Genomic DNA, 11,800 nt, shown 5'->3' on the forward strand with positions numbered 1-11,800 from the left:
TTATTTTATTTTATTTTATTTTATTTTATACATGCCTTGAATTTGGGCTCTGAGAATAAAACCTGAAACATTTTGTTTTATTTTTTCTCCCTTTAAGAGTTTTCCCTTTTGCCTAAATAGTCTTTTTATAGGTGGTTCAGAAGAGAGAAGTAGATGAGAAAATTTGTCCAACTCCTGCAAGTCTGGAATTGTGCTCCTTTGAGTTTGTACTGAGATGGAAAGGTACTGTTCTTTATTTTCCCTTGTTATTTTGTGGTTTCAGTGTGTGTATCATTCTTTATGGTCCCAGCCCAGAGTTAAAGCTAGTTTTGAAATAGTGCAATTAAAGAGTGCGTGCTGATATCTCCAGAAAACACACACCATATTTTTTGTTAGCTTTTGTATATGTTTATCCCTCACTGAAAATGCTATAAAACAGTGATGGACTTTAAGTTTATGTCCTGGTTTCGTCTGGGATAGATCTAATTCTGTTGTTAGTAGCTAGAATAGAGCTGTGTTTTGGATTGAGTATGGGATTTGTTATGAGAAGATTGTTGATAATATACTGAAGTTTTTATTTGTTGCTAAGAAATCAAGGACTTTTCAGCTTCCCACACTTTGCTAGTGTGCAGGTGCAGAAGAAGGTGGTGAGAGAATATAGCAGGAGCAATAGACCCAAACTGGCCAATGGAATATTCCATATCATATGACATAATGCTCAGTATATCTTTGAGGGTTGTCTGGGAATCTCTGTTCCGGAATTGGGGTTTCAGGATTTTCTCTCCTCTGGGACTGCTAGCCAGGAACAGGCTGGGCATCAGTCAACAGATAGCAAGCAATCACACTGTGCATCACTCATTTGTATATTTTATTATTATTATTACTCTTATTATTATTTTATTCTTAATTTTATTTCAATTATTAAATTGTGTTCATCTCAACCCACAAGTCTCCTTACCTTTACTTCTGCAATTCTCTTTCCCATTCTCTGGGTTGTAGGAGGGTGAGCAAGTGGCTGCGTGGTGTTTGGCTGCCAGCTGGGTTAAAAGCACGACACTAACATATCATCTGTTTTTAAAAATTAGTACATGACTGTACGCATTTTTCCATGTCTATAAAACACATATGCATGCATACATAATATTTTTCCACTTACTTTTTGTTCAGAAATAACCAGAGTCAGTGTCTGGATGCTAGAGGAATAAAATAAAATTATGTGGTGCAAGCATGGAGATTTGATTCACTGCAAGTTTTGCTGGCTGCTTCCAGAGACAGACTTAGTAGTAAGGCTGTTATGGATAACACAAGTTCAACTGCATGGAGGTCCAGAGACTAGGAAGGCCAGAATGAAAATGACAAGGAAAAAACAACACTGAGGCTTGGCTGAAGCAACTGTCTGACATTATCCTTTTCAACAAGACTCATTGCATCTATGCTACTCTGTAAAGAGTACTCTAGCACTGGAAAAGTGTAGTTTACAAAGAGTGTAATGAATTTTCTAGTGTATTAAATGCCTCAGGAGCTTTCCCAAAAGTCAACATTATTTGACTAAAGAAAATGTTTGATCCGAGGATATATACAATAGTTCATAACACACAGACTTTACTTCATGAACATTCATGTCCATGACTATAAGCAAGGTCAGCTTCAGTTCTGTTCCCTATTCTTCTGTAAAGAGATTAACCATTTATTTCCCATTCCTCAGTTTTCTCACCTGTGGAGAGAGAAACTCCACTACCTGTGCTAGATGAACCATTCCAGATGAAAGTACTATATAATAACTAGGACTGACTGGTCTTACACAAAGTGCCATCAGAAATTTTAAATGGTTTGATTGTATATTCAAAATGAGTATTTGAGAAAAACTATTCTTCTAAAACTGCAAATAATTTTTTTAAGCAACCTTATGACCAGCTCCAAAACCTGCAAATAAATTTTATAAGCAACTTTATAACCAGTGCAGACTCAAATTTTGTCAGTTTTGTTTGTTTGTTTGATTGTTCTGTTTGGTTTTGCTTTTTTGTTTTTTGGGTTGTTTTTTTTTTTTGGTGGTGGTGGAGGGAGTAGCGTTTGCTTTTTTTACATCTACAGAAGCTGAAGTGGACTTTAAAGAATTTTGGGGTGAACACAGAATTAAGTTGTAATGTTTTTATTATTTTGAGTGGAGTTTTTTTCCGTTTCCAGACAATATTTGACAACAGAGTTACTGAGGGAAATATTTTGTTGAAATATCTCCTTAGATCTCAGGGGTAGGGGTTGGAGGGGGCAACAAAGCATTCACCTCAGCTGACAAATACTCAACAGGCTGTATTTCATATATACCTGTGAATTTTGAAATAATTTAAAAGGACAGGTATACTGGAGAAATTTTATCCTTTATATAGATATAACCTCCAGGAAAGAGACACCCCTTGGGAACCCACTTCTGAAAGGTATATTTTTTGTGTGCATTTATGGTTTAGCTGTTTTGGGAACCTTGACTTTGTGGAGTGGAAGGATTCACATTATCTAACAGAAGGGGCATCTGTGTTTCTTTCCCATGAGATATAAAATAATCTAACAGCAGAGATTTTTTCTTTGCTCTAAATTCTTCTAGATCTTGAATCCTAAATTTAAGGAGAACCCCTTTCTGTGGATTTGACTGGCTGTGTCACAGTCTGTTGGGTTTGTGTTGTGTCAGATTATAGAGGCTGAAACGTCCCTTACTCTCGCAGTATCATAAGAAAGAATTGCTTCTGACTTATTCAAGGAAACAAGTTTATATCATAAAGTTAAAATAAATAAGAACATGATTGGAAACTAATGCAGTCGCTTAAGACTTAAGCAATTTTGTCTTTTTTCCCCTAGCTGCAGTTACTCTAATATCTCTAAATGATGCTGTGAGGAAGATACTCTCACTGCCATCTACATTTGTATTATTTAATAAACAGGAAAGTAAAAAAAAAAAACACCCACAACAAAAAACAACCCCCTCACTGCCATAATAGCAATGTACATAGTGTCTTCTCTTTGTCTCTGTATAGAATCATAGAATGATTTGGATTGGAAGGGACCTTAAAGATCATCTAGTTCCAATCCCCCTGCCATCTTCCACTAGATCAGGTTGCTCAAAGCCTCATCCAGCCTGGCCTTAAACACTTCCAGGGAGGGGGCATCCGCAACTTCCTTGGGCAACCTGTTCCAGTGTCTGACCACCCTCACAGTGAAAAACTTCTTCCTAATATCTAATCTAAACCTCCCCTCTTTCAGTTTAAACCCATTTCCCCTTGTTTTGTCATTAGTTGCCCTTATGAAAAGTCCTTCTCTAGCTTTCTTGTAGGCCCCCTTCAGGTATTGGAAGGCCGCTATAAGATCTCCCCGGAGCCTTCTCTTTTTCAGGCTGAACAGCCCCAACTCTTTCAGCCTTCAGCAGAAGGTGCTGGACACCCACAAGGACCTGCTCACCCGCCTCAAGCACCTGCGCATCCTCATCGAGAATGCAGAATCAATTGATCTCAAACAGTTATTCGACCTCCATTTCTCACATATATATTATGTGTTCTTTGAAAACTTTGTGACTATCGAAGTAGGTCTTAAACAAAAAGGTCACAAGTCTCAGAGAGAATAATTAGATTCTATTCTTTTTATTTTTGAGAAAATTTTGCAACTCCTTCCAGAAAGGATTCATCAGAGATGGCAATTTCATAGTATTGGGCTGATTTTAAAGAAGCTTCTTCACACTGGAAATTCATTAAAGATACGGCGAGAGGGCGTGCATCTCTTTCTTTTGTGGCTGCAAGCACTTCAAAATAACTGTAGTAAAGAACAGTTATGGATGTTTTCTTGCTTGATTCCTGGATTTTCATCACCACAGTCTGAATATGGCCCCGAACACTAGATAACCTCATTAACCCTCCACTTAATGTTCAAGAAACTCAAGTGACTATAGAGGAACTCACTCCACTTGTTCCTCCACAATCAGGAGATAAAGGACAAGAAGATTTAACAAGATATTTCTTAGAAGCACTTTTGAAATACATAGTAATTCAGGTTAAGAGTTTAGAATGGAAGAACAAAGAAAACCAGGAAAAAGGATTTTCATTTTTATTCTCAAATTTTAAGAAATACTACTTACCTTCTATTTTCCCAAACATCTGTAAGGAGACCAGCTTATACAGCCCTATACTTGATATACCACAAATGAGACCAAAGCCACACTATGTAATGGTTAAGAAAGATGCTGAAACCAATGAGGCAATATATTGCACAAAGGAACCTTTTATTAAAGCTCGTGTTATTGTCATTCGATGGTTGATGTCTTTCTGGTTTGAGCCAAAACCTCATACAGGACCTCATATTCCTGGGATGGAAGGTGAAAATGTGCCAAAGAATATTCAGAGAGCAGCTGCTAACATGGCTTCAAGGGAGGACAGCAAAAATGACAGCACTGATAAGCAGGATAGAAATGCAGAGACAGAACAATCTCACTCTAATACAAGTACTCTAACAGAGAGAGAACCAAGTTCTTCCAGCCTCTGCAGTATTGATGAAGAGCATTTAACTGATATTGAAATTGTCCAGAAAGTCTTTCTTCAAAAAGAAGCAACATTAATTTTCTAACTGAGATTTTTCGACAGGCATTTCTGTTGCCAATATGTGAAGCAGCTGCCATGAGGAAAGTGGTAAAAGTATATCAGGAATGGATTCAGCAAGAGGACAAGCCTTTATTTATGAAAGAACCTGAAGAAATATTGCAGTGCACAATGGTAGATTGTGATGAAAATGTTGTTGACCACAATTCATCAGAGAAAGCAAAAAAAAGAGAAGAGGAAAAAGGGATGAACTCCAGTCATGTCAGAAATTCAAACTGGGCAAGAAGTGGCTGTTACGAAGACACTTTGCATAATATGTCCAAAATGGATGTTGAAGAGCAAAATATACGAGCTGGAGTACAGTCAGTATTGCATGTTTTTATAATAAATTCTTCAAATATATTCTTTCTTGAACCTGCAAATGAAATTAAAGCTCTGCTGGATGAACACACGGATATGTGTAAACGCATTCTTAACACCTACCGTCACATGGTAGTCCAAGTAACTAGGCAGTCCTGGCAGCCTGGAAGTTCCTAAAGACCTTCCTGATACATTGAACAAACAGAACCAAATGCGTCCTATAGATGACCCAGGCGTGCCTTCTGAATGGACGTCACCTGCCAGCGCAGGCAGCAGTGACCTCATCAGTTCAGACAGCCACTCTGACTCATTCAGCACCTCCCAGTATGATGGCCGCAAATTTGAAAATTTCAGCTTTGGCACTGAGGCAGGGACGCCAGCTTCCACTGACGTTGATGCAATTTCAGGACAGCAGCAGAGTGCTGAGGAGCAAGAAGTAGCCAGTCTAACTACACTCTGTATAAAAATGATTGAGTAGAATGGGAAGTCGTAGGTGTGGGTGTTGATTAAGACAATAATTGTTCACACAATATAGAAACTACATTAGAAACTGGAGACATTCCTGCCTCTTTCTCTGCTCTTTTAGTCAGTGAACAAAGGATCTTTATTATCTGAGAACCTTCATGGGGAAATATGCATTTCTTTTTAAATAAGATGCTGGGTGTCCAATTGGCATAAAATTTTTGGATAATGTTTGTAAATGCTACAAACCTGCAAGTATTTTTATGATTGCTCAAAGATTACAGGCAAGTTTAGAGAAAGGCTGAATTTAGAGTTCTGAAAGGTTTCAAGGAAAGTCAGGGAGGATATATAGTTTCAAAGGGGTTGTTTCTGTTCATGGCTAGTTTTCCTTCTGTATCCTTTTCTTTTTAAGGTGGACTTTTTCATTTTGCACAGCATGCACTTGTACTTTTCTCAGCTGAAACGAAGACATTTTCTCACTCTTAGACTGTGGCTCCAGGTAGTGGTATCCAGGTATCCGGGCTCCAGTTCTTCTTATTTTAAGGCTGAGCATGGCTCTTAACAGGGTCTGTTTCTGGGAGCTTTTAGAGTCTAGTGACTTCCCAGATAATCTGATAATAAATAATTGATTCTTTCTCTCATTGTGAAAATCTGTTGTATTCTGGAGATATGTATGGACTTATATTTAATTCTTTATACCCTTTCTCAAGAACCATTTTATTCAGTCAGCTATTTTAAAATAATAATAATAAAAAAAGACTGCTCTTTATATTATAGGGCTGGTGCATGTAATGAATACATACATTAATTCAAATGGTAGAAGGAAAAAGAATATAAAAGGTGTGACTAGATCTAGGTATTTTAACCTAGTGTAATTTTGTATCTTTTCATAGACTTCACTGGAATTATAATCTGTTCCAATGAGTATAAAATCAGTTTAGCAGTAAACTTCAGTGCATTCATTCACTTGGCTAGACATGAATTTATGTGGATGAAGCTTAAAAAGACATCTTTTTATCTTTTTATTTAATATTTCTTTCTACATGGTAATTAGGATAATGGATCATGACCCCACTACAATCTATGATTCAGTGAGACAACTGTGCTTGTCTATGGTAATACATACCACAACCCTGAGGCAAAGCACACAAGAGCTGGGGAAAGCATTCTCAGGGAGAGCTGTCTAACAAAATGCATTTCTACCTAAGGCAACTAATATCCTCTGAAACCTATGAGTCTGTTTCAGCAACTCTAACTCAATGGGAATTCCAATTAGGGTGTCCTTACTAAAGATGTCTCTGTTAGAGACAACTTTGGAGACCACCTACATCCCCAATTAGTAGCTCTGAAGGTGTATGAAATTCTTTTTATGAATTAGTATTTATATATACTTGGTTTTATTTTTTGTTGGTATTTTTTTGATCCCTCTCTGCTTGTACTACTTTTCTCTGTTTCTTCCAATGACATTTCTTGTTGTGTCAGTCTGTGGTAATGATGACCATTGAGCTAATTTTCAGAGGATCAAATTAACACTAACCTTTGGCTCACCCATCTGTTCCTCACTTTATTGCTTTAAATGTCTCCTTTCTGGCTCACTGTTAAACTGGAATAGAAGTGAAATTCCTCCAAGCCCAGCAGGGCTTTGCTGGACCATTTCTGAGTGCAGAAGGTTGTTTAGTACGGTAATCTGAATAATTTGCTCTTGTCATTGAGGTTTTCTTAACACTGAGCATCGTGCTGGATGTTGCTGGCAAATAAAACATCTGTGTATGACAGTGGGCTTTCCTCTCAAAATAACAAAGGAACATGTCTCGGCTCCCATCTTCTGACAGGGGTTTGGCTCTCCTTTTGGGGTCTTCTTTCCAGGGCATGAGTAGCTCCTAGTTTGGAAAGGTCCTGCTTTTACATACGAAGCACTAACATACGAAACTGAGTATGATATGGATAGTTCTGAAACCTTCTGTTTCTGTGCAATGACATGACAATTAGTTCAGGAGAGCTTGTATTGCAAGAATGCACAGGCATACCAAATATCAGAGTATTTTCAATGCAGCCATTCGTAATTCCGTGTATACTTATTGGTAAAGCCTTTAATGTTGCTGGAGCTGTAGAAACAGAGAAAGCTACTAAATCTACTGTATATTAGGAATTTAATGCTCTCTGTTTTAGCACTTGTCCACTTTTTTGGCCAGTCAAAACAAAGAATGATTAATTTTTTGTTCTGATTTGCTCCTGATTTTGTCTGTTGTGCTATTTTAATAGAACGTGTTCCTTTCTTCTCTTTTCTCACTCCAAAAACAAATAAATACAAAACAAAACAAAAAACAAACTTCAGAATATAAGAACATAATAATAACACCGTGCCAGATTTTTTGCTGCTGGGAAATTTTCTCCTCCAGATTGCCTTGCTTTCAGTGCACAACATAAAATATATATTTTACGTAATTTAAAACATATGTTTTGAAGTGTGTTCTGCAGCAACTGAAGAAAAATGTGAACAACCAAGCCATTAAAATTGCAGTACATTTTGCATACTCTAAATGCAGATACTAAGAATTAATTTGCATTCCAATAATCTTATTTTTCTAAATTAAGCTCAGGTGTCAGACTAAAACACTGTGTCTGGATGACAGCTAAATGAAGGATCTTTACTCTCCAGTCCAGCAAGCTACAGAGAAACAAGGAAGAGGGAAGGGAGGCAATAAAATACAGCCTCTTAACATCAGCAGTAATGGAGAAACTGTTTGCCATCATGCAAAGCTGTGCTTAGTGAGCCAAAAACCTTCTCCAAGGTTTTCCATTGATGTCAGTTGTATACCTACATGGATTTGAAACAAGTAGCCTAGTGCAATATAGAAGTATCATACGTTTATTTCTTAAACGTTTTCTATTTAGCAGAATATTTTAGTGACTAAATTAGGTGTGTATTTATGTGCACGTACTTTCTAACTAGAATATACAGTGCTTAACATAAAAAGCATATATACACAAATTATTTAGTATATATTTTGGTAAGCTACAGCCAATGCCATGAAGAAAAAAAAAAAAAAACGGGAAGAAAAAGAAAAATAGGTAAACCCATATTTCTCTGTAAAGAACAGATGTACTTTAGCTGACTATTTGCAAGTATAATAGGAAGCTGTGAGGTTGGGACTTGAAAAGCTGTTATGTTACTTACAGGAAAAATACCAAAACTGAAAGACAGCCGGAAGCTGCAGTAGATGAGACACTGGAAAAATCCAGGAACCTCCTGCCAAAATCAGATACAGCAGTATCATATCCAAATGGATTTACTTGTCTTTTGTCTACATAGCTACCTGCATATGCATGTATTATACATCTCTTTGAATTAAGTCTGTATTACCAGTACATTGTCAAGACAGGGTTTGTTTGTTTTTGGTTTTGTTTCTTTTTTCCCTGCTGTAAGGACATTAACTAATTTAAAATCTTGTCCCCATCTGAGATTACATATGTATTCTGAAAAACCTGGACAGCTGACAAACTCTCTATGCTTAAGGGGAATCACTGCAAAAATCCTTTCAGATTTGTGTTCTACTGATTGTGCATGGTGGCATTGACATATTTCCAGAAAGACTCACATGATTCATGTTGTTTCAATATGTGGATGGTTCTAAAAATTCTCTCTTCCCTTTTATGTATTAGCTATTTTGAAAGTTGTTCTATTTCTTCCTATTTCCAAAAACAATATTTAACTCTCTCTCTTTTCCCACTTATTTTCCCCAAATCCCTTAATAATATGAAACAAAACCAAAACAATCACCCAAAATACTGATCATAACTTTCACAGTTCAAATAAAATGGGGATAGAACTGTATTCCTGGGAATTAAAGTTACAGTAATAAAATATATCATTGTAGCTATCCTACTAAAATGAGCAGGGAGAATCCTGTCCTTACTGAAAACATCCCAATGGGTATTTTCAATGTATATTTGCAAGATATCTGTTAGTGTAAAATCCCTTCACAGAATTTGTTCCTACAGAACTGAGAACAAAGCCAGCTCTTTTAAATAGTCTGTTGTCTAGTTTTGTCCTTGTTCATTGTATCTGTTTTTGAATTGTCTGTTTTTTACTATGTGTCTTGATTACATATCACCTCTGGAACCACAGATTGATTCTAGAAGTGAAATGACTCAGGATTTTATTAAATAAAATTATACAATGAGAGACACATGAGGTACATGAGTGTATGTTATCTAACTTCTAGAGTGAAAATTTATTTTTCAGTGTAAAAATCAGCTGAGAATATATGCAGGGAAGACACTCAGATTATTTGCTCCCTTGCAGATAGTGATTTCAGGATCTATGTTGCTGTGAATATTTAGTGTTTCTCAAATTATAATGTCCACTAAAATAACAATCAGGTGCCCCAAATAAATCAAGCAGTATAGAAAAGCTCCAGAGAAGGTTTAGATGATATTAGAACACATTTCAGTGTTATCACCTCCATGTTCTGGCCAAAATAATACAAAGTGAAGTAATGTTTGTGAACAAATTAAGTGAAAACATTCCTTTCTCCTACATTGCACAAGCTTCCTTGGCATCTATCCTTTCTCTGCCTCCCTCACATCCCAAAACACAGGTCTTTCAGATAATTTCAGCTCCACTTCCTCATTTTGAAGGTTTTGTGTGTGTCACCTTTTTCTCCTACCATTACTATTTATTTTCTTTCTCTGAAACAGTAGCAACATTTAAAGGCTCCATTTCTATCTTAGCAACAGGACATTGCTATACTATATAACATCAATGACTGCCATTGTCTGATGCATTGTTCTCCAGTGAAATACAGGGATATTTTAAACTAGGAAGCTTTGTTCAAGAATTCTGTTTGTCCTTCATTTCAGCCTTCTTCCAGTTCTCTAATTCCCATGAAAGCTACTGTGCTTTTACTTATGGGTGTTTTTGAGGTTTTTTTTTTTTTGAAATTCAGGATCTGATAGAATGTAGTGCATTTATACACAAAAGACAGAAAAAGGCTATCAGTGTGAATTAAGAACTCTGCTTTACTTGACCAGTTGCTTAGTGATAATCAACAATTTCCTTGTTTGCTTTCCCACTATGCAGAGTTTTGAGGCAAAGAACTCAAACATGACAAACAAAATGCTCTATAAACACTAATGAAGTCTTGGAACATGCCGTGAGCCAGGTAATTATTATTAGGCTAATTCTACAAGTGGGTAAACTGCATTACAGGAATTAAATTACTTCTGTGTCAAATAATAATTCAATGGCAGAGCTTAGAAGTTGTCTGTTCCAGTTCCACTGCTTTTACTAGATTCTGTCCCTTAGGATCATCAGTTTTTAAGGAGCTTGGCTTTTAAAAAATTCCTCACTCAACATATACACCATTTTTTGTAAAGAACTGAAATGATTAATATTTATATCAAGGCAGACAAGTCCTTGACCTAAAAGAAGGAAGTTACACAGCAATGTGCTTGCAGACAGCAGAAGTGACATGGCAATGAAATAAGCAGGTGTTAATAGGAGAGGATGAGGAGAGAAACGAAACATTAACTCTCTGATTCCCTCTGGGAAATCTCCTTTCCCAACCTTTGTACAGGGATGGAACAGTGCAGAGGTCTGATTATTCCTCAGAAGGATAACACTCATTTCAGCAGATTTCTTCAGGTATTTTTTCATTACGTACCTCTTCCAAAATGACAGAGAAATTACTATCAAGTAAACTGCAGGGAAAATATGAGATTTAGATCCTAATATTTATTATTTGTCTGTACTGAAAGAATAGAATAAAAATAGTATAGGAAGTTGCATTAATTGTATAGAAAGTATAGGAACTATCTACGAATAGTAAGTAGAGGAGGAACCTAGGCAGTTGCCAGACAGTCTTCTCATAGGAGTGCATCAAGGTTGAACCTTAACTGCCCCTCTGGCATGTGAAAAACTCAGTCTCACTAAGCTATTGATCTTCTGAAATGTTAGACAGCTTTTTGGGCAATGTACTGGAGATTGGTGGGAAACAGTGGGATAAAGCATGCACTGAATTTCCTGAGAGTATATGGGAAGTGAAAATACAAAAAACGTATAAGACATTATTCTCTCTGATTATAGTACACATTGAACAATCATTTACTTATTTCCCAAAATCAAAAGAAGCCAGATCCAAGGATATGAGTTGCACAGTAATTCAAATTCAGATCCATTCCTTTTATGTGAGGGCCACAATATCCGCTGACAGGTTGGGAAACAAACCAGGGAATGTCAGAAGTTAAATGCCTAAGTCTCAGCAATTTGATCCCAAGCTTTTCAGCTAAGACCATGACAAGCTGATAGGCTCTAGGGGTATGGCTCACAGGAGAATCTGTGAGGCATACTAATGAGTAGGTTAGATCTGCATCATGTAACTTTTTATAACTTTTTTACCTAGATGCGGCTTTGTATTGTAATCCAT

General features: G+C 36.7%; 1 protein-coding gene across 1 annotated transcript; it reads left to right on the plus strand.

The window, feature by feature from the left end:
- Positions 1 to 3,381: 3,381 nt before the first annotated feature.
- On the plus strand, positions 3,382 to 5,087 carry LOC104521877 (ral GTPase-activating protein subunit alpha-1-like; the record flags this gene model as incomplete). The annotated part of the gene is given in 3 exon segments (XM_010164000.1): positions 3,382 to 3,842; positions 3,845 to 4,546; positions 4,549 to 5,087. Coding segments are annotated over 3 exon segments (1,702 nt in total), but the record flags the coding sequence as incomplete, so codon positions are not given.
- Positions 5,088 to 11,800: the final 6,713 nt, after the last annotated feature.

This window comes from Antrostomus carolinensis, unplaced genomic scaffold (genome assembly GCF_000700745.2).
Source record: "Antrostomus carolinensis isolate BGI_N321 unplaced genomic scaffold, ASM70074v2 scaffold8673, whole genome shotgun sequence".
Classification (NCBI taxonomy): Eukaryota; Metazoa; Chordata; class Aves; order Caprimulgiformes; family Caprimulgidae; genus Antrostomus; species Antrostomus carolinensis.